Source organism: Telmatherina bonti (genome assembly GCF_933228915.1).
Source record: "Telmatherina bonti genome assembly, chromosome: 12".
Lineage (NCBI taxonomy): Eukaryota > Metazoa > Chordata > Actinopteri > Atheriniformes > Telmatherinidae > Telmatherina > Telmatherina bonti.
Genome location: NC_136610.1, coordinates 28,594,748 through 28,617,752, shown reverse-complemented (window position 1 = coordinate 28,617,752; position 23,005 = coordinate 28,594,748). Strand labels below are relative to the sequence as shown.

Below are 23,005 nucleotides of genomic sequence, written 5' to 3'. Positions count from 1 at the left end.
TGACTTGAATAAATAAATAGATATAAATAAATATCTCCTACATCATTACACCACCACAATGCTAGTGGTGGTGGTGTAATGATGTGGGAGATATTTTTTGGCACACTGTGGGCCTCTTAGTACAATTTGAGCATTGTTTAAAACACTAAAAGTCTACTACATCTTCTGGGTTTATTCCAACAGCACAATGCACCATGTCACAAAATTAAAGTAATCTCAAAATTGTTTCCAGAACATGATAAGTTCACTGGAGTCTATTGCCGGCCACAGTTCTCAAGTCAATTAGCATCTTTGGGGTGTAGTGAAATGACAATCACCTGGGTTATTGATTATCTGACCATCTTTGAGCCTGAGGGACTGTGTGTCTGAAAGAAGCATCAAAGGGGGCTCTCAGTACTCTCAGTATGTCTCTTTACTGCACACCCCAGACTTCCATAATAAATCAGGGTTCTGACAATTTGCAGGAATACTCACATCAGATGACTTTACAGTTGTGGGCTGCGACGATGATGAAGTTGAGTTTAGAAGTTGGCATGAAGTGGAAAATATAGGCAAGAAAAAGGTGGATTTAGGACAAGGAACAAGCCACACACACTGTTTCCACCCCAGGAGAGGAAGTAGACATAACACCTGGCTGGTTACCTGAACAATATGCTGAACTGGAAATGTAACACTGCAGCTGTCTACTAGAAGAGACAAAACAGATTCTACTTCTTGAGGAAGCTTGTCCTTTCGGTGTTTGCAGCTATTGCATGTCTTCTATAAGTCTGCACTGGATAACTATAATTCCCTTTACAGCCACCTGCTGAGGCAGCAGCATCAGAGGCAGAGACTCAATTTAAATGAACTAGACATTTTACCAGACATTTTGAAACATAAAAACAAACACCCGCATTCCACATGAAGGATGCTGTAATTTTGTTCATGTTTCACAGTTAACCAAAATGCATCAGTGCAGAAGTGAAATACAGCCCTTGTTAAAACACCTGAGCCTGTGCCACTATTGTCAGTAAAATAAGTTCATGCAAAAAAAAAAAAAAAGAAAAAAAAGGAAAAAGCCTGTATACAATACTGCATATCATACTACAAATTACAAATGGTATTTTGCAGTAGACTTAATGGGTTATGCAGTGTAGTATGTTCAGTCAGAGGTTTCATCAACTCTACTCCATCAAAAAAAAAAATCACACAAGATCATTCTTGTCCTGTCCTACAGCTATATCTACACATTTACTAAGCCCAAGAATTAGAAATGATTATTGATAAGCATATCCTGAAAAAATAATTTTCTATTTCAGAATAATATCATTCTATTCTATTCTATTCTATTCTAAAAATGTTGCTGTTGTTTAACCTGTTGATTAAAATGTGTCATCATTATTATTTTTTGTCCAAAATAAAGAAATTCTATTCTATTCTATTCTATTCTATTCTATTCTATTCATGAAACCAGGTGCTCATGTGGCTCTTCACAACAGCCTGCTTTACAGTTAAGAGGCATTTCTTTTCTCTTTAGCCAAGCTTGTCCTTTCTCATGGCGGCAGCTCTGCTTGTCTCTTATAGGACAGTTAACGAGATCATTCCCGGTTAAACGCAGAACAATTAGACCAAAACTCCATCAGAGGAGTATAGAAGGGTTTGGTTGCTGTAATGTCGCCCTCCAGCATCGAGGGGGTGTTGCCTGGAAGTAGCCATACTGAAAGCAGCAGTGTTGAGGAGGGGAGGGGGGCAGATCTGGTTGAAGACAGATCATTCCTGCACTCAGCCACTTGTGACGATGGCGGCCAGTGAGGTAGACGTTTACGCAGTGAGTACGATGAGCTAATGTCTGCACTGACGCGTGTTTTTGTTGCTTTGAGCGCACAGATGAGAATGAACACACACTAACACATATAATTGAAGAGTAGGAGAGCAAGGTGATGGGAACGAGGTGTGTGTGTCGGGACTGCAGCTGCAGGATGGCAATACGTGAGGGTTGGCTGTGAGTCGGGGGGGGGGGTAAAAGGCACCGTTTTAATGAGAAACCTCTGAGAACATAGAGGGAAAGGCTCGCTGCAGCATCCAGGCACGGAGCCTGGTGCATCAGTACTGTTCACCATGTCAGCTCTTCTGACAGGTGCGCAGTATTTGAGTATAGATCTGGTAGTCGGAGCCTGGGTTAAGGGGATAAAGATAAGTGGCAGACTCCCGGTGTAGTGGTGTTTTTAGCAAAATAAATAAATAAAAGATCACTTGCTGAAGATATCATTTGTGGCAGCGTTACATAAAATTTGAAATGGCTTAGAAACCCATTATTGCTATTTAGATTTTCTAATAAGTTGCACTGTGAAGAATGCAAAGAGTGCAAGTTAGCATATGATGGGGTGTTAAGGGTACCAGGGCAGCAAGCAGTTTGGATATCTTCCCACCCTGTGAAATAACACCCAGATAAAGAGCTCTTTGTGTGTTTGTGTGAGAAAGGGAGGCAGAAACGGATGATTGTTGAATGGAGCACATCTTGGTCCTCATGTTGAGCCTTTAGCATGATGCCAGGATCCCTGTGTGAATTATGTTTAGGAAGAGCAACCTCTCGGTATTCCAGATGAACAAGTTTAAACAGCATTTCTAGGAAGTAACACAGACTCAAATGCTTTGATTTATTTTATTTTTTTGGCATTACAGTAATAAAGAAACAAGAAAACGTGTGTAACTGAGAACATCACTGATTTTTGTTTTTTTACATTTTCTGCACTTAAAAAAAAAACAGGTCCATTCTAGTCAATGAATGGAAATATTATTTGTTACTTTATATAGTGCAGTGTTAAAGTATTTAATCATTTTATGCTTAACTACTGTCCTAAAACTTCTCAATACATCCATAATACATTTCATTTGATTCAGTGCTTCCTAAATGAAGCGCTTCTCTTGCACATCTTTAGTTGATGAATTCAGATTGGGAGTCTGAACCTTTTTATAGATCAGAGCATTACATATGTTCTGTGAAAAAGGGAGATGGCCTCATTTGTAAGACATTCTTGTAAGCTTATTTAAGGGTGGGATGTGTCAGAATGCTTTAAGTACTGTATTTTTCACAACTTGTTTAGTTTTTCCCTTAGATATTGGTTTTATTGGCATGAGTTGACTACAATCATGTATTTCAAATATAACAACTTCATTTTGTCCTCTCTGTTTTCTAAATGGTGCAACTCAGAACGAAGAAAAACGAAGTCTGGAGCTTGGTGGCCATGTTGGTTTCGACAGTCTTCCAGACCAGCTGGTCAGCAAAACGGTTGCTCAGGGATTCTGCTTCAACATCCTCTGTGTAGGTACGTCTGAATGCAGCAGGAGGTCATGATCCATCATGTGCTTTACTTTGAAGAAGCAATATATTTTGTAGCCTTTGTGCTTCTTGTGTCATTTTCCTCTTCCCCCTCCTACAGGTGAGACTGGGATAGGCAAATCAACACTGATGAACACTCTTTTCAATACAACATTTGAAAATGAAGAAGCTAACCACTATGAGAAAGAAGTAAAGCTTTGCTCACAGACGTATGACCTGCGAGAGAGCAATGTCAACCTCAAGCTCACCATTGTGCACACCGTAGGGTTTGGCGACCAAATCAACAAGGAAGAAAGGTACAAACTTTGTTAGATTCAGTGCGATTCCAGTTGTAAAAGTGAGAACAGTAGGTGAAGTCTGAAGGCTGTTGTCCTGCTTTGCATTTTGAAAAAGACAGAATAGCATTTGCATACAATTTGAATGATTATCTTTTTTGACAGTACTCTACTTTTTGACTGTACTTAAATTAAAGAAACTTTCTGGTGGTGTGATTGAAAATGGAAGGGGTTGTATTTTGGCATATGAAGTGGGAGGGAAGAATTACAGCATGACAGGAAGAAGAAATGCACAATCGATAGTTGTATGAGAGGCCCAGCAGCAGGAAGTATAAAAATCAGGCATTTTTGGCTGAGTGCAGTTTGTAACCAGGATACTAACAGTTTTCATGCAGCAAGGAAAGCAATGCAAAGTTTAATGCTCATCAACATGAGGTAACAAATAATGAGTTGTTTTTCAACTTCATCTGTGCAGCTACAAACCCATCACTGATTATATTGATGAACAGTTTGAGAAATATCTTGAAGAGGAGCTAAAAATAAAGCGTTCCTTATGGAACTATCACGACACCAGAATCCACATCTGCCTGTATTTCATCGCTCCCAATGGACATTCACTGAAGTCCCTCGATCTTGTCACGATGAAGAAACTGGACAGCAAGGTGGGGGAGGATTCTTAGCCTGTGCATTTCTTTAAGATTGTGGTAGCCGTTCTTTACGCCTGATGCTTAATGTTAATATTCTCCATCCAGGTTAACATCATCCCTGTTATTGCAAAGGCAGACTCTGTATCCAGGAGTGAACTGGATAAATTAAAGATCAAGATCATGAGTGAGCTGGTCAGCAATGGAGTGCAGATATATCAGTTTCCTACAGAGGATGAGGCTGTTGCAGAGATCAACTCTTCCATGAATGTGAGTATTAGACAGATTCATAGTATACATGTCGTTGAATTTACATGATGGAAAATAAATCAAGAAATCAACCGTGTTCCGTCCAATTTATTGACAATGATCTCAGGTCTCAAGAGCTCCGCCCCGCTCAGGGTGTTACAGCGTTTTCTTGCAAATAATATAAAGGGTGATGTGTTTTGCTAAGTCACCTCAGGATGCCCAACTTTTCCACCACTAGGTTAACTAATATCAGCTTGAGTATCACTTTATTAGTATCAAACTTGAGTATCACACTTTTTGAGTATCACACTTTATTTTACGATTTCTGAAGTGAGGTATGTAATTCTTGAGTACACTGAAGTCACTATATTTAACACAATTACTTTTATGATTTTGTTTAGCCATTGAAATAATTGAGGAAAAGACATTTTCCTTAAGAGTATGTCAATTTTCAGTCTCAAACGCAACTGGAACAATAAAGGCAATCAGGAATGTAAGGCAGAAAACACAGAAGGTCGTTAATACTAACAAACAAGCGGCAACAGAAGGCAGCTGGGGTAAAGTCCTCCAAAGTATCTTTAAAATGGAAAACTAAGCATTTGGTGTTGATCAAAGGATTTGCATGCAAAGATTAAATATTTGATTTGTATGTATGTAGTTTGTGGAAGAACCATGAAAAATGCCTGTAATTTATTGACAGTTATATATTTTGTTAGCTCACCTTGAAAATAGATGAAAATCAGTGACTGAATCACATCATTAATACAAATTAAGATAAACATCTTTATTGTTTCAATAAACATCTGGTATAGATGTATCGGTATCCAAATACCGATTAATCTAATTGAAAATATACATTGAAGATATACATTGAAGATGCGTATTCCAGGTTAAATTCAGTGGTTGAATGAGATGCTAGAAATACTATTAACAATAACGTCCAATAATTCTAACATATTTGTACTCTGTGTTACAGACTCTTCTTCCTTTTGCTGTGGTTGGGAGTACAGAGGACGTTAAAGTTGGGAATAAGATGGTGAAAGCAAGGCTGTACCCTTGGGGATCAGTACAGGGTAATTCTGCTGAAATTACTGTCTGCTAAGCAGTTAAACCATCAAACTGCTGTTAAATTACTCATAGTTTTAGAATTGAGATTTCAAAGCACAAAAGGCCCTTGCCGGCCTGGGCCTGCTGGGGCCTGTTCCCCCTGACTGCGGGGGACTCTGGTTGGGCACCTCCTTCGCCACCTCCTGGGCAGATGCATGGCTGGCTCTGGAGTGGGGGGGTTGGGATCTGTACCTGGGGGTGACTGTCGGTTACCCGGGTCTCTGGGTTCTCCTGGCCTTCCTCTAGCTGTAGGCGGGCGGGGTCACATTGGCATGATCACTCTCCTCTAAACACGTTCCACTCTGAATGTTCTGCATGAATGTTCTGCATGTGTCACAGTCACTGAGTCATCCAGCAAGTTTATTCACTAACAGCAGGTACCTCTCTTTCTGTCTTTTTGACTTAACTTGCTAGTTTCTGGTCCTCATGATTGTCAACGGTTTTGTTCTCCACGAATCTAGAGTTGGCTTGTGTGGGTGTATATATTTATGTGTGTGGGTGGGTATGTGTGTGTACTTATGTGTATGTATATGTGTATGTATGTATGTGTATGGATATGTATATATGTATGCATATGTGTGAGTGTATGTGTATGTGTGTGTATGTGTATGTGTATATGTATGTGTATGTATGTGAGTATGTATATGTGTATATATGTATATATATATATATATATATATATATATATATATATATGTGTGTGTATGTATGTGTATATGTATGTATGTATATCTATCTTTATGTATGCATGTATGTGTACATGTGTGTGTATGCATGTGTATGTATGTGTATATGTATGTATGTATGTATATATGTATATATATAATGTATGTGCGAGTGTATATACATATATATGTAGGTGGGTATGTATGTGCATATACATGTATGCATTGATCTCTTTCTTTTGTTTTTTTTTTTGTTTTTTTATGTTCTCTTTTCTGTTCTCTTTCTGCCCCTTTCCTGTCCTTTCCGGTCGGGTCCAGCAGCATAAACTCTGTAATACAAGCTATTATCCAAAACAAATTGAAAAATAAAATAAGAATCAAGAAATACAAGGGGATCATTACATCTACAAAAGTTCCCCTTGGCAAAATAAATTTGCTCAGCAGAACACAGCATCCAGAACATCAGTCTGCTTGCTTAAATGCTGGACAAGACAAAAAAAAAAAAAAAAAAAAAAGAGATTTCAAAGCACAATTTTTTTTTTCAAAAATTGTATAAAGTTCAAGAGGTAAAGTAATAACATATATTTATTCATATTTCCTTTCCAGTCGAAAATGAAAATCATTGTGATTTTGTAAAGCTGAGGGAGATGCTGCTGCGTGTGAATATGGAGGATCTCCGGGAGCAAACACACGCTCATCACTACGAGCTGTACCGTCGCTGCAAGCTGGAAGAGATGGGCTTCAAGGACAAAGGCCCTGACAGCCAGCCGTTCAGGTGAAATTAGGGACACTCTTGATTTAATGCAACCAGACAGTTTGCTTAATTAGATCTGTCAGAAAATAATCATGCTTTTTTTTTTTACCATGCTGTACCTGTGGTGCAGTGACTGCTTGTCCATTTTTTCAGATTAAACTGTTGATTAAACAGTTGTGGACACTGGCTAGAAGTATAATAATTTCAAACACACTGTTTCCACTGATTCACAGCTTGATAAAATCTAGCTGATCTGTTTTTGTGATCAGTCAACTTACCTTTTGTGTTACTCTTGAAGTACTTCAGAATCGCTTATGCTCATTCTTGTGTTTTCATGTGATGTTGACCGTCTGGTTTTCAATCTTTCATCTTGCATTTATGCAGGAGATTACAGTAGTACAGTTGAGGTACACAATGTCCTTCCTCTCAGCAAGCACTCATAAAATAAACAGTCTTATCTGGATTTCCTGAATTATAAAAGTTATGATATTTTAATAAGCGTTGAGGGAAGGCTATAGACTGAACAAGCCTGTCGTAGAGTCGTAGTCACTGTAGAAGTTCTCTGCACTGTCATGATTTTACATCTCCATTTATCAGTGGAAGAAATATTCAGGAACTTTTCTGATGCAAAAGTATGGAAACAGCCAGGGATATCTAATATTATTAAAAAGTATATTATGCAACTTTGTATAGGGTTACTTAGATCTGAAAAGAGGCCTTAATCTCTGTCATAGCCAGAGCACAGATTAAAACACTCTGGTCTCAATTTATTTTGGGTGACTTTTTCTGCTCTTTTTAAATCCAGCCATTTTCAAAAGAAGGTTTTTTTTCTTTCATTTGTGAGTTAAGCCACTTAACACCTGTTTAGCAGTTATGCAAGCATAAACAAGTCACCTAACTGAACTGAACGGGCTGAAACGGCGTTGTGTCTACACATAACAGGCAACGAAACAATTCTAAAATCCATCTGTAGGCATCTTTATTATTAGAAGCTTGTCACAAATACTCATTATTTGTTTTTATTTCTGAAGTAGCCTCTGCTCACAATGTAAAAGATATGTTTTAATAAGGTTAAAATAGTTTGTTTTGCACCTAGAATGAGATTTCCTGGGCAGCTATTTGCTAAACATTTACAAACTAAAAAATTGAAATGAAATGAAAAAATAAAGTATTTGCTCATTTCATTTTATTTAATTTTATTTAATTTCATTTACCTATTAAGCTACCATTCATCAGAAGGATGTAGTATGAGTATATTGAGCTTATCAAATCTCACCAAAGTTCACATCTATTAAATCCAACTTTTGGTGACCTTTTTTTTTTATTTGCAGCTGAAAAGGAGATTCTGAGTTCCCAGTTTGAAGCGCTGTTACTGGGCTAGAAGCAAAAAGCTACTCTGTTAACTATACAAGGTAGCATCAATGCTACATGAACCCCAGAGGATGTAAGAGTCATGCGGCACAACAGCAATAAGCAGCAAAAGCCTGCTCCTGTTTGTCAGCCGCTTGTACAACTTATTGGAGCACATACAGTAACTTGTAACATATTTTTCATGACTAATTCCCAAGTCTTATCTACAGTTATGAGTAGTATTGTGTAAACAACTTTTAAATCTGCATGACTGTGTGACACATTTACTGCTAAAAGTCATATGAGGCAGACAGGACCTGTACTGCTTTACCTGTAACTGGACGGGGCTTTTTGGCCTCCTTCACTGAATATGTCATGAATATTCAGATGCATCAGTTGGCAATGGAAACCCAGTTACAGAGTTTGGGGAAGGACAAAACTCTTTTCACTTTATTTATAACTCATCTTTTCCATCATTTGCCTTCAGATAACAATAATCCAAAGATATATGACAACTGGATTGCTTTTGATTAAATTATTATAATAAAACATGTAAGGCATCCAAACAAAAACTTCTTATCAGAATCATGAATTGCCTCAAGATGTTGCATTGCAGGTTGTAATAATTCCATCTTACTTGTTTCCCAATTCACAAATGTTATATCTTATTTTTTAACATCAAATTCAGAATCTTCCCAGTTAATTTTATTTTAAAACACATATCTACTCAGTTTAAGTGGGTCAAGAAAGATGTGAGGTTAAACTCTGTCAGAACTCTCTGAGTCTCAACTTTGTACATCATTTCATCATTGGATGTTAAAATATGTATGTTTTAACATAAAACTTTAACACATTTTCCATGCTTAATGGCATGCAAAGCCAACATTTTCTATGACTGCTCACAAATGCAACACTTCTGAGACTCTGACAACTCAAGCACTTATAATGCAAGTCACAGGTGATAGCATAAACCCTTATTTTGCTAGTGATTAAAAACATTTCCATTGATAATTCTTGAAATTGTTACTGTATTTTCTCCGTTAGTGGCAACATAACTGAGATGCAGAACACAAGACTTTGCGCTTCCAGAAAGATTTTAGCAGCTCTGCACACCTTCAGATTTATCTAGAATGACTGCTGTGATGACCAGAGAGACTTTGTCACTTTGTTTTATTTATAGTTTTCAAATGTCAGATTTTGTATTGAATTAACATCCATGCAACCCTCAAGCCACACAACCCCCATTCATGTAACAAATCCAAATTTAAACCTTGCATATAGAGCAGCAAAGTGGGTCTAACGTTACCTTTGCTCTGATCTTTAGCCTTCAGGAGACGTATGAAGCAAAGAGGAGGGAGTTCCTCATAGAGCTGCAACACAAAGAAGAATCCATGAGACACATGTTTGTCAACAAGGTCAAGGAGACAGAAGCTGAGCTGAAAGAAAAAGAGAAGGAGGTGAATAGCAAACACCTAGCTCCTTACTGATAATGTATTGTTTGGTGAATGTCACGTTGTGCCCTGTGTCACCTTTATCACCTCTTAGCTTCATGAGAGGTTTGAGCAGCTTAAGCGCATGCACCAGGAAGAAAAGAAAAATCTGGAGGAGAAGAGACGAGAACTTGAAGAAGAGATGAATGCCTTCAATAGAAGAAAGGTGGCAGCTGAAACACTGATGGGACAGGCCCTCCAAGGCTGCTCACAGCAGCCGTTCAAGAAGGACAAGGACAAGAAGAAGTAAGTCTGATTTCCTGTTTATGTTTCATTTGTACTACGGTTTGGACAGTTTCATTTGTACGCAACAGCTGTCAGCACAACTTTAAATGCCACTAGGGCAAGAATACCACTACAATCTCTCAAACTATTCAATAACATTTTATTTAATATTATATATACATTATATTTACACAATGTGTCCTGTATAAGGTTGTCTGTGCCGACTAAATTGGATTGGGAGGTGATTAATAAAAAAATGTTGTCCTCTCAGAGGCCATTTTGGCACAGAAAGTGATACAGGGACAGATTCAGACTGACATTGTGTGCCCAGACACTGTAGGAGGGGTCACAGCTTGCATGACACAGCCTCATGGTTATGTCTCTGCAGGCTGACCTGCCAGACTGTATCTCAGGCAGGGGTACTTCTGTTTACATTCAACTCGTCTCACCGATGCTCACGCAATATGCAACGCAGATGATACTCAGACATCCCACATAGAGCTGTAATCCTTTTTTACAGGTGGAAACATTAAATGTCAGACTGAATTATACATGCTCAAAACTCATGCACAGTTTGAAGCTAGGACTAGTAAAAAAATCCACAGTCACAAAGATTTGATCGATTGTAGAATACAAACAAATGTGAAGAAATGAAAAGCCAAATCCTCTCAAAGAACTGTATGACAAATGAAGATAATTTTTTCATTATGAATTTTTCATTAGTTTGGTGAAAATTTAAGGCAAAAAAAAAAACCAAAGTTTTTTTTTCTTTCTTTCTTTTTAAATATAGTAAGTCATAGTAGGATAGCTCTGCTCCAGACACAATGTCAGAGCTCTGTTTTGCTTTAAGGATACTTTGAATGATCTAATAAACAATTTTGGTACTCAGTTGTAATTAAATTCAACATATCTAAGGTTTTATTTCCTTTCTTACACATTAAATTAAAAGCAGAATACTGTAGTTAAATTGCTATTTTGACAAAGCCAACTGCATATGTAAGTCAGTTAAGTAAATGGATGCTGAACAATGTTATATCCCATTTCACTGACATTTTTTATGTCTACCACACTTCAGACCCTTCATGTTTTTTTCTTTTGCCATATTTTGTCTGTTTTCTTTTCCATTTTCAGTTAATTTAAGGATCAAAACATCCAAGGAAACCAGAAATGTGTCTGCTGTCAGCATTGGAAAAACAGATTAATATGTCTGATGATTCTTTCTGACACTTTATGTGTGGACTGAAAAAATGTGAGCCTGAATAATAATGACAGCTACAAGCCACTGTGTACTTATGCATCAAAAAGGTAGCTTTGCTTAGTGTATTTAATTTGTCCATAATGCTGAATGTGCTCGACACATGATAACAAATCCATGGACTGTTTTCATAACATGTAGCTTGTGTTATTGTAGATCTTTACAATGGATCTGTGTGTTCATATCTAGTTGTAAGTAATAAGTCTTTGGTTCTCAGTGAGACACTAACAAGACTTACAGAAAATTGGACAGTTACTGACTAAACTCATGGTTTGGAGTTGTTATATATTAATATGAAATATGTTGTTTTTGTACTTATTAATGTGAGTATTCCCACAGCACTGGGCTATATTGTGAAATATTGATATTTTTCTCATTGTTTGAATTTTCTAATATTTAATTTTTAAAAATGCATTTTATGCAAAGTTTATAGAGTAGGAATAAATTTACACTGACTCTGAAACTGAAATTGAAATTATATGTAGCCTTTGTTTGAGTTTAAATAAAGGATTCCTTTAAAAAAAAAAAAACATGGAATAGATCATCAGTTCATCTGTCTCCTGTATCTGTCACTCTTTAAGTCCTCAACTCTATCCTAGAGTTTCCATTACATCACCCTTTTAGAAGAGTCAAAACATTTCAGATTGCATCCATTGTCTTAATAACATCAACAAACACATTAAGCTGGTTCCTGTAAAAGCCCTGTCATTTTGATTTAGAGCTTCAGCCTAGATTTTGCCCTCGGTCACAGTAAACATGGTGCATAATGGAAAGCTTTTACTGAAATTTGCACTTATTGTTAGGACTTCATGTATTTTCAGGTTTGTCTTAACAGCTGCTGCTTTTACAAACATATGATCTGCTTTTTCTTTCCTTTCCTAGCTTCTTTAGTCTACCGTCTGCGTGCTCCTTAACCTCTGGAAGACATTTGAATTAGAGGACTTTCTACCACATCAAATCATCCCAGACTAACAAGTGTTTTATTTTTTACAATGTTTAATAAGGATTTTATAGAAATTTAATGCCTCTGAAGGTTAGTTATGTTGAAGTATTCTGTGTCAACTAAACTTTCTTCTTTTAAGCAGCGCTCTGTAGCATGGACTCTGCATGACTCCTAATCCTCATTCCTACCAGTATTAAAATATTTCTGTTGCATAAATCTGCTTCTGTTGTAAGTGTGCAATATTTCTCTCTGCATCTCTGCATTTGCCATAACATGCTTGTAGTTTTTGACTGATAAAAAATTGCACTGTGAAATGTACAATATAACCTGGTGTGTTTATATGCAGTATAACCTGATATCGCTGTTTAAAGAGTTTACTTATAGTTATCACTTGGAGGCACTTTAAATCAATAATGTTACAAATGCTGTTTTACATAATATTTAAAGTAAAAAGAAAAAATGATGCTGTTATTCTAACATTTGAGTTATATTCTTAAAAATGTAGATGTAAGTACTTTGTAGTATAAACTGCAAAAAATTAGATATCTGTGATATGAAAAAGTTTAAAACTGTATATACAACCAAGATAAATATCTTTTTGTCAGTATATCTATATGGTGGCTTTCTGTGGGCCAGTTGCAGATTTGTAAAAGCTGATGTAATAAAGAGTTACTTTCTTCAAATGTATTTTTTCATCTCCGTCATTAGACTTTCACAATAATGACTACAATGACAGGTTTTGTAACCTGTGGCACCTGCATGTTCAGTTTTTTTCTGGATTGTTCTAGAAACCTGCCTGTATGACCAAACTTGTATGAAGAGGCAGTACTGTGGGATAATGATTGGACTTTTAAAAATATGTAGTAATTGATGCATTCTTTAAAAAATAAAAAAAACAAACCAAAAAAAACCCATTGATTTGCGATATCCTATTTTTTATTTACTGTTTTTATATAATTTTTAGTATGGCTTCTACTTTACGAAATCTAAAATAATTAATAAAACGCAACATTATCAATGCTTAGATGTATGTATTCCTTATCTGTTCTTTTGAAAATTATTATTTTAGGAAAGTGATATATATCTATTAAATCTCTCGACAGAGGACCGAGAAGTGGGGTCGAATTTTTGCGTGACGATCTCTCTCCTCATCTGTGATTGGTTTGTTGGTTCATGAACTGCGGGATCTCCATGTGAACGATGGGAAAAACAACCAATAGGAATTCAGAACTATAACTGACATGAGTTGTTGACCAATGATGGCTCAGTATGTCCATCGATAGGGTTTTTAGTGCCTCCGTATTTACCTAAACTGTCCTTTTCCCCACCGCCTGTTGCCAAGGGTAGGGGGTGTGCATAGGCAGACGTAAACCTATGCTTAAAACTTTATTTAGTTAAAGTTCATACTTACACTCTTTCTGTATTTTAAATCTCTTTTCACTCGCTAATTGAAAGCGCGTGAGGGATTTTCTTTTCTTACTTTCGTATTTGGCAAAAACATCTCACAACTTAAGGTCAGTAAACTCTTTTCTATATATTAAATAACTAAAATATAACAAGGTGTGGTGACATCTAAAGATAACCATTCTCTTTTTTGTGGCTGATTTTATGTGACTGATTAATTATAGCAAACTTGGCGAATTATAGCTAGCATTAGCGATTGTAGCTAACAGTCGTATGTGTAAGATAACAGATAAATATATCCCTTTAACCTTTATTAAACATTTCGTTGCACCATTAAGCATGCTAACAGTGCTGTGTATTACGGTCTTCCCTGCAGTTTGTTAAGGATTTAGGTGTATTACCACCTCTTAGGTTTGTTGTCATGAAGCTCTACGTTAGCACTCCACTGTTGTGTATGGCAGGGACATGTCCCGACATGACGCAGGACTTGCCCTGACAAGGCCCGCTCGGTTTGACTCTGTTCAAACTATCAATATATTGTCAAAACGATTGGTATTTTTTAATCCAATAAACGGTATGGTAACCTTAATACTTTACACCTTTTTAAAGGAACATTATCAGGAATGATTTGTGATACATTGGTGTTAGATCACCTCTTGTCAGGTCCTGTTTTGTCCAGTTCTGTGACAGCTGCTCATGGAAAAGTTGTTACTGGATAACTTAACAAATATGGAAGTACTCTCCTTATTTAGACTCCTGAACTCAATGTAACCCTAACTGTTTTGTCAAGAAGTACTTTGAGATATGCCTTGATTAAAAAAAAAAACAACAAAAAACTATTTCTACTTCATATTTTATTTATGTCTGTTTATGGAGCCAAGTTATGGAACTCCAAACAAAGAGCTACAATGTTGCAGAAGTGTTTTTATATTTAAAAAAAAAAAGTACAATGGTGGAATTATGAGACTGTATACGCAATTGTAAGTTTATTGAATCTATCTACAGTTACACAAGACAAATGTTCTTTTTTCTTTTGCTGAAATAGTGGTGACATGGTTAGGGTGGGGGTTAATCTAATTTAGTTTAGTCAACTCAATTTATAATTATTATTCAAAACATGCTTTGTGGGGCAGATAATACAGATTTAATCTTCTATCTGTGCCTATTTGTTCATGTATAACAATGTAAAGTTAAACTGAACATGAAATGAAATGAACAAATAAATTAAATAAATAAATCTTTAAAAAACAAAAACAAAAGTAATTTGCTGATTGCTAAAGCAAAGGTAAATGTCTCCACATCCTTATGTTCCCTCTTCACTATTTATATTTCCCTTTTGTAAGAACATAATTAGCAAGGACATTGCTTTCATCAATCAATAGGTTTGGAATTGAATGAATTCAAGGTAATTTGTTCAGCATCATGCTGATCACAAACCATTCATTCTCAGACACACTGCATTTGCATAAAATAAAAAAGGGAATTTGAGGATTAATCATATAAATTTTTATCTTTCTTTTTTTTTCCCCCCCAAGATGATTGACACCGTGACAGGACCTGCAGTACAGTCATTTGCTGCTCAGCTGAAGGCCTTGACAGATATGGAGGGCCGATACCAACCCAAGCTTAGCGGTTTGAGGCTCATCGAAGCTGCCCAGGATAATGGTCTCAGAATGACTGCTAAACTTAGAGAGCTGGAGGTGAAGGACCTGCTTTCTCTCTCCAGGTTCTTTGGTTTTAGCTCAGAAACTTTTTCATTGGCCATCAGCTTACTGGATAGATTCCTCTCCACAATGAAGGTATGTTGATGAAGCATTGATGAAGGTCTCATAAGATCCATGTAAATAGTTTTATTTAACATTTACAATCTTTGTCCTACAGATTCAGCCAAAACACCTGTCCTGCGTTGGTCTGTGCTGCTTCTATATTGCTGTTAAGTCTTCAGAGGAGGAGAAAAATGTGCCGCTGGCCAGTGATTTGATCCGCATTAGTCAGAATCGCTTCACAGTGTCTGACATGATGAGAATGGAGAAGATCATCATGGAGAAGCTGTACTGGAAGGTGAAGGCCCCCACAGCCCTCCACTTTCTCCGATTGTTTCACAGTCACATCCAGGAACAAGTTGATGCTGACAGGTAAGTAAACAAAAGGTCACGCCAGCCTGCAAAGTTTTGCCAAGAGTCATTGTTTCTGCTTAGGCCTGTACTTGACCAAAATATGTATTTGGACTAGGTTTTGAATTGAGTTTTTTGGATTTTGGGCCTGTATTGGAAGTTATTTTCACTTCTTTGACAGTATGGTAGAAAAAAACTAACATGAAAATTGTTCTGTTCATTCTGTAATTGTACAAAAAAGAACCTACATTTTATTACGTTTCCTCACAACATTTTTTTGTCTTTTTTTTTTTTTTTTTGTACAGCAGGAAGATACTGAGCATTGAAAGACTGGAGGCACAGCTTAAAGCCTGTCACTGCTCATTTGTCTTCTCTAAAATAAAGGTAGGCAAACAACTTTTTTTTCTAATTTTCTGGTCTAAATTATTCATGTTTATGCCATCCAGTAGTTCCGATATACACTAGTTTCACAGCTTTCATGTTAATCTTCAACATTTCTAGGTGAGTAGTCAGTGTTTAAAGTAGCTGGGCTTACCATCAAAATAATAGTAACTCTTGGCTTTCTGTTCCAAAAAATTAATACAGTAAAATTACTTTGTATGAGTCAAGGCTCATCTCCCCATTGCACTAATCAGATACTGTTATTTCATTAATTGAGCTTTTTTTATTTTTCTCTTTTAAACCTCTGCTGTGTTTCTGTAATACATTCACAGTACCTCCTAGCCTACACTGCCATTTTAACTGCTAATTATGATAAACCAGCATTAACACAGCTTTGTATTGTTACTGCACCTGTGTGTCTACTTAATATTTGTCATATTTTTTTTACAGTGAACACCTAACATAGGAAGCTTGCTGTCATATTGTCAGCAGATGAGTTAGTTTGACAGCAGTAGTGCAGGGGAAGGTCAGTGTGTGAAACAAGATGTCAGAGAGCACTTCTATGAATATCAGTCTTATACAGAAATGCCTTCTGTATCATGAAGCCAATTCCAAGTCTGTTTAAGGTTAAACAAGGTACAGTTTTCACAAGGATCTGTATCTTTTTCTCTCAGTAGCCAGGGAAACTAGCAGCCCCACAGAGCTACTGTATAATCTGTTGTCACTTCTGAGACAGACTCGAACTAATTTTCATTTTAACAGACTGTTTGAGCTTCACTGCCATCTCATAATTACTATTATTACCATTAACATTAAGTATCTGGCGGATCTGCCCACACAAATGGACTTTTCTAATAACTTGTGCTTCATGTAATCAGGAGAGGGAAAGAGAGACATAGCAGGATTGTTAATTTTCCTGGTTGCTGGGTGATTTGCATTTCCACAATTCCCCTATTCACTGGTCTGTCATTGATTATGCTTTTCAGTTGGTCTTTAGTTTGATCACTCCTGATGGCCATGGTGAAAGAGTTGCTTGTTTTGGGAGACAAAGATGACAAATGAGAATCTTATTTGAAATCATGACTTGTTTTCCATCCTGTCATCACTCCTGCCTCTTGTTCCTACACAACACTGAATAGTCAGTATTCTTTGCTATTGGCAAATTAAACAAAATCTGTGCGATTAGGTGGTACGGGAGGCACTAAAACAAGGATGGCACATGGATGTCTGGTGCATCAGACAAGCACCTTGGTGTATCACATTCATGTCCATAAATCACAGTGGCAAAGAAATGGCTTCAGATTTGCCACTTATTTCTTTCCACTTTCTGGAATTGATTATAAATGACATAAATTAAATAAATTTGCATATAAAAAACATTGCAAACAGTTCTATTTGGAGAAAGAAAAATGCTGCATGTTGTAGTTAACAAGGATTCCTGCTTGTGTGTGTTTTTGCAGCCATCTCTGCTAGCTATGGCTCTGCTGTGTTTTGAGGCCCAGGATCAACATGACCCAGAGTACATCGACATAATCTCAGAAGCCCTGAAAAATCTCCAACAGCTGCTTAATGTAAGTCATTTTAAAATATGTGCAGTGCCACTGTAGTAAGGACTAATACAACATGTGAGTTCTGTTAATACATACATGGACAAAATTGTTGGTACCCTTCGGTCAATGAAAGAAATACTTGCAATGGTAAAGTTAACCAATGAAGTCAGACATTACCTTTCAACCATGTTTCAACAGAATTGTATAAAATAAACTCATGAAACAAGCCTGTACAAAACTGCTGGTACCCTTCATAATGAACTTAATAACTTAAATATTTGTTGCACAACATTTTGACGCAATCACTGCAAACGTTTCCCTAAACTATCAATGAGACTTCTGCACCTTTCAGCAGGTATTTTGGCCCTCTTCTCATGAGCAAACTGTCTAGTTGAAGGGAGCCTGTTCCAGATGCCATGCTTCTGCTCCTTTCAAAGATGCACAGTAGAATTTAGGTCAGGGCTCATAGGCCACTTTAGAATTGTCCAATGTTTTCCTCTTAGCCATGTTTTTAGCTGTGTGTTTTGGGTCATTGTCCTGTCGAAAGACCCATGACCAAGCTTTGTGACACTGGCCAGCGCATTTCTCCCTAGAATCTCTTTATAGTCTTGAGGTTTCATTGTACCTGCACTGATTCAAGACACCCTGTGCCAGATACAGCAAAGCAGCCCCAGTACATAAGTCTCCTCCATGTTTCACAGAAGGGACAATGTTCTTTTCTTGACACACTTCATTTTTCCATTTGTGAACATAGAGCTGATGTAGCAAAATTCCATTTCTGTCTAATCAGTCCATAGGACATTCTCCCAGAAGCTTTGTGGCTTGTAAACATGTAGTGTGGCAAATTCCAATCTGGCTTTTTTATGATTTGATTTCAACAACTGTGTCTTCCTTGGTCATCTCCCATTAAGTCCACTTTGGCTCAAACAGCGACAGATCTGACGCTGATGTACCTTGAGCTTGAAGTTCACCTTTCATCTCTTTAGAAGTCTGACTTCTCTTTCGTTAGCATTTGTATTATCAGTTTCTTCAATCTGTCATCAATTTTCCTCCTGTGGCCACGTCCAGGGAGATTGGCTACAGTCCCATCGATCCCATTTCTAAATAATATAAGTCACAGGAACATCAAGCTGCTTGGAGATGGTTTTAGAGCCATTAACATGCTTGTCTATAATTTTCTTTCTAATTTCCTGAGACAACTCTTTCCTTCGCTTCTTCTGGGCCATGTTGAGTGTGGTAGACACCATGTCAGCAAACAGCCCAGTGACTACCTGTCGCCCTATATACAGGCCCACTGACTGATTACAATGTTAGGTGTCTACACTGTAGACACCTAACATTGGTAAAATTATTTTCAGTATTTTCTAGGGATACCATCATTTTTTAAAAATGTTTGAAAAACAATGTCTGACTTTCATTGGTTAAATTTCATAGAATTTTTTTTTCTTTAAATTTCTCATTACTTTAGTCAGATTCAAGTCATTTCTGTGACCATTGTGGGTTTTTTCTTTCATTGCCCGAAGGGTACCAATTTTGTTTACCGTATTTTTCCAGTTTCAGTGTTTCCACTTGTCTCATCTTTTTTGTTCTCTGCAGGTGAGAGATGGAGACCTGGTGAGTGTAAGAGAGTTAGTTGGGAAATGTCTGGCTGAATATGCTACCACCAAGTGCTCAAAGCCAAACAGCCAGAGGCTTCGCTGGATTATCTCTGGAAGAACTGCACGTCAGCTGAAGCACAGCTACTACAAGTTTGCTCATCTCCCAACCATACCCGAATCGGCTTTTTAAAAGTGGGGCATACAGATGGTTGACCAAAACATACAGGGAAGGGATTACAACTTTCCCCACTGTAACTTCTGAGACGCGTGACTGGGTGTAACTTTTGGGTGATTTCCTTGCAGTATGGTCGCCACTTAAGCTCCAGACATTTTCCTTACATAAATTCATTAAAGATGATGAATTTCTTTAAGGAAAAGCTAAACCTTAGTTTTCTGACGTTTTCCATTCATCAAGCACACTGTATCTTTTCTGTCCCAATGACAAGGAGTAATGCTTAGTAAGAGGCTAGTCTGTTGCCTAGTCTGTTGCAAAGTTTTACTTCCTTGGCTGAGTTGTTTGCACAGGTGTACGGTATGTTCTTGTTTTAATCCGTTCCAAGGTGTTTTGGTATTTCCTGGTACGGGTTGGTAGTTTTAAGCTAATAAGTATAGAACCACCTAGGTCTTCAGTCCACCATGTGGAAGAGGAGGGAGAAGGATTTTGTGAATATCAAAAATGGAACCAAGAAATCGGGCCCAAAATCCTTCACTCCCACCCTAGGTTGCTAAACTGTCCTGAATGCACACTCCTACCCAAGGTGATGATTTTTTTTCTTTTGAGATGGCGAGGGAGCTCTGCTGGTTTTGACCAGTGATGTGAGGTAGTGATGATCCAGTTGTGTGGCTAACCCCACTGAGCTGAAATGTCATCAACAGTTACAGCTGAGTTGTTTTCACTGATTTTGAGTCTGTGGATAAACTGAGCCACCACACATTTGATATAGGTTGCTATGGAGAAAACTCCTAAAAGTGGCTGTTGCAGTGCAAATATTGGTTGGATTAGTATTGCTTTACCAGTTTTCTTGTGTAGTACATTTTGTTAGTTGCAGAATGTGTTCGAGTGAAAATGGTCAACGGAATACACCATCTGATAAAGCTATGTACTTGTACCTTTCAATAAAATTTTATTGAAAAGCTATAAATGTGTACATTTTTATTATCAACAGACAGTTAATCTTATAAACTTCTTCCAAGCAGAAATAGCAGTTCATCTCACCTTGGGATATTGAGCCTTATAACTTACCAAACCAGGCTTGAACACAAGTCCTCTATAGCAGAGATAATACAACAAACTGAGTTGCTGTGAAGTTTTGCATAAAGGCAAATGTCTTTTTTTTAATTTTTTTTTAAAATGCCACTTCTTCCCTGTTGTGAAGACCTGGTAAATTCACTATTGTGCGCCACGGGAGATGGGCAGACATAATACTTGCAGCTTGTACCAAGTTTTTGCATCATGGTGCTCGTCACTTCTGTAAACTGGAGAAATCTGGACCACCACCAGCAAAGTTCCCAGAAATTTCTGCACCACTGAAGTCAAATCCAGGATTCTTTACGGGAAAAAACACAAAAAGTATGCAAACGTCTCTCAAAATCTAATATACTTTATACTGATGGATGAAAAGCATGTTTTAAAAAATAATACAAAAACAGAAGTGACAGCTTCAGTAGTTTAAGTTAAAATGAAAGCAATTCATAAGGTTCCCCTTTCTATCAACTATGTATTCCAGGGCTATGATGCTGATGTCATGATTTGATTTAATTACAGTTTTTTGGATGCTGATTTGATTTAAATTGCGATTCTCACGATTCTTTAATATTGCTGATTTTTGTAAACTAAAAACAGAAAAAACCATCAGCAGACCATCAATCTTCTGCTATAATGCCAAAAAGAAAGGTAAAAAGATAAAGAAATAAAAAAAAATTATAGCGGAATATTTTTTATTAATTTGAAAAAAATTGAAATCAAATTTAACACTGAAGCAAAAAATCCAGATTTGTAATTTTTTAAAATTAAATTTCCCACCCTTAATGTATACATGTCATTTTTCAACAGCATGTGGCCAAAATTGCAGCAATTAAAACTAACCTCTCTCTGGAACCTTTCTAGGGTGAGTTTTCTCTGCATCTGGTCCTGAACCCATGCATTAGCACAGTACTCCCCCTCCAATAGCGAGGACCAGCAGTTCCCTGCTTCTCTGTTGGTCTTCATCAAAATTATCCGGATGAGACATTTATCCTCTGTCAAAAAAGAATAAAATGTATTTCTATAAAAGTCCAGGTCAAGAGTGAGAAAGTTTGTTAGGGGGCGTGTGACTTACCCAGTGTCCACGTAGCCTCATCTGACACGGTTGTGTCAAACAACTTTCCCTAGCAGAAAACAAAGAAGTTAATATGTTTCTGCATAAATGTGATTATATGACTGATATTTACACTACATACAAGCATCACAAAATATAGTGATTGCCAATTATTTATTTGCAGAAATAAAATATATTAACCCCTTTCTTTTTTTTCTTTCCTCCCAGTATCACTTGTGTAAACCGACTATCAAGCTTAAACCCTTCACTGTTTCTTTGAAACTATATCTATGAATCATTTGCCATAATATTGTTCTTGATTACAGCTTACATTGAGCTGATACTTGAAAGTATCGAATATTGACTCAGGTTAAATTGATTTCACTGAGAACTGTGACTTCTTTTCATTTACTCTTGAAATATTAAATTCAGAGCTTTTAAAGTCAAGGCGTGTATTTAGGAACTTCAAATGAAGTTTTCGTTTTGGTAATTAAATAATAACAAAGGCATGAACAGAGAATCATGCCCATATGTGCGTTGGTTTGGCAGTGAAAATATCAAATGCTGACAGTATGTTTACATGCAGGACAAGTCTCCATTAAACCCTTTCTGTGCCTGTAGGTCAGTAAAGATGTCAGAAGAACTGACTGGATCCCATGTCTTATTTAAGTGTGAATCATCATTAAACAAACATAGAGAGGCTCCAACTCTGTGTTTACCTTGAATACTTCCTTCCCTTTAACATGCAGCTCAATGTCTCTGGTTCCCAAATGACACTTGATCTCTTTAGCAGAAGTCCCATGAGGCACACTGACTTCGATGAAGACCTCCTCCATGGTTTGGTACCAGGAGCCCCACGGTGTCTTGCAGGAGACGACCCCACTTCTCTCCTCAAAGTGTGCTGACATGCTACAGCTTCACCTTAACTCCAGCTTCCCTATTAAGAAAGTTATTGTCACTATTTGACATTAAACGAACACTAATAATAGTTTAAATGCTTATAATGTTAAAGGTATGATAATAATCAAGTTTGAATTACGTTATGTTTAAAAGATAAATAGTAAAAATATCCTTCGCCGTAATATTTTGCCACCCACTTGATCTAAACTTCTTCTTCTTCTCTGTATGCCTCATTTCCGGTTGGGTACGTCATTGTGGCTGCAGCGCCATCTGCTGGACGATTCTGAGAACTAAAACAAGAAATTCTATTTTTAGTCACAAAATGTGACTGAATAAATGAAAACAGCAAAAGCAAACACCAGACATTAGGTTATTTTTTAAAATTTTTATACATCCATACGTATAATGGATTTCACTTTTACATTATTTCAAGTATGTTAATATGGCTACAACAGAAACCAAGCGAATCCACTTTGTCTAAAAGT

At 37.0% G+C, this 23,005-nt stretch overlaps 3 protein-coding genes across 5 annotated transcripts; 2 read left to right on the top strand and 1 right to left on the bottom strand.

Annotated features, from left to right (window-relative positions):
• Nucleotides 1–1,774: 1,774 nt before the first annotated feature.
• Nucleotides 1,775–12,270, top strand: LOC306763111 (septin-8-A-like; the record flags this gene model as incomplete). Its single annotated transcript, XM_079249813.1, has 10 exons — nt 1,775–1,807; nt 3,191–3,305; nt 3,420–3,615; nt 4,070–4,256; nt 4,347–4,508; nt 5,464–5,560; nt 6,866–7,034; nt 9,688–9,820; nt 9,909–10,099; nt 12,216–12,270. Exons 1-10 carry the CDS (start codon nt 1,778–1,780, stop codon nt 12,268–12,270), a joined length of 1,335 nt encoding a protein of 444 aa, XP_079105939.1. The 5' UTR covers nt 1,775–1,777.
• A 1,326-nt stretch (nt 12,271–13,596) lies between these two features.
• ccng1 (cyclin G1) lies at nt 13,597–20,465 on the top strand. Of its 2 annotated transcripts, none has more exons than XM_079249836.1 (6): nt 13,597–13,790; nt 15,216–15,479; nt 15,562–15,815; nt 16,103–16,178; nt 17,636–17,746; nt 19,322–20,465. In XM_079249836.1, exons 2-6 carry the CDS (start codon nt 15,216–15,218, stop codon nt 19,511–19,513), a joined length of 897 nt encoding a protein of 298 aa, XP_079105962.1. In that variant the 5' UTR covers nt 13,597–13,790; the 3' UTR covers nt 19,514–20,465. The 2 variants fall into 2 exon arrangements, with proteins under 2 accessions (XP_079105962.1, XP_079105961.1); XM_079249835.1 differs by having other exon boundaries at nt 16,100–16,178.
• Nucleotides 20,466–20,577: 112 nt separating this feature from the next.
• Nucleotides 20,578–22,732, bottom strand: nudcd2 (NudC domain containing 2). 2 transcript variants are annotated; one of them, XM_079249838.1, is made up of 5 exons: nt 22,718–22,732; nt 22,340–22,557; nt 21,642–21,690; nt 21,410–21,561; nt 20,578–20,870 (listed from the first exon to the last, which is right to left on the bottom strand). In XM_079249838.1, exons 2-5 carry the CDS (start codon nt 22,526–22,528, stop codon nt 20,787–20,789), a joined length of 474 nt encoding a protein of 157 aa, XP_079105964.1. In that variant the 5' UTR covers nt 22,529–22,557; nt 22,718–22,732; the 3' UTR covers nt 20,578–20,786. The 2 variants fall into 2 exon arrangements, with proteins under 2 accessions (XP_079105964.1, XP_079105963.1); XM_079249837.1 differs by having other exon boundaries at nt 22,660–22,723.
• Between the last annotated feature and the right edge of the window lie 273 nt (nt 22,733–23,005).

Excerpts from the sequence above, each read along its gene's own strand:
- nudcd2 (XM_079249838.1), bottom strand. The coding sequence starts at position 22,528 with ATGTCAGCACACTTTGAGGAGAGAAGTGGGGTCGTCTCCTGCAAGACA. Across the intron at positions 21,691-22,339 it reads AAGGGAAGGAAGTATTCAAG|GGAAAGTTGTTTGACACAAC; the intron begins GTAAACACAGAG and ends GTTTTCTGCTAG. Across the intron at positions 20,871-21,409 it reads TAGAAAGGTTCCAGAGAGAG|AATCCTGGATTTGACTTCAG; the intron begins GTTAGTTTTAAT and ends TTTCCCGTAAAG.
- ccng1 (XM_079249835.1), top strand. The coding sequence starts at position 15,216 with ATGATTGACACCGTGACAGGACCTGCAGTACAGTCATTTGCTGCTCAG. Across the intron at positions 15,480-15,561 it reads GATTCCTCTCCACAATGAAG|ATTCAGCCAAAACACCTGTC; the intron begins GTATGTTGATGA and ends TTTGTCCTACAG. Across the intron at positions 17,747-19,321 it reads ATCTCCAACAGCTGCTTAAT|GTGAGAGATGGAGACCTGGT; the intron begins GTAAGTCATTTT and ends TGTTCTCTGCAG.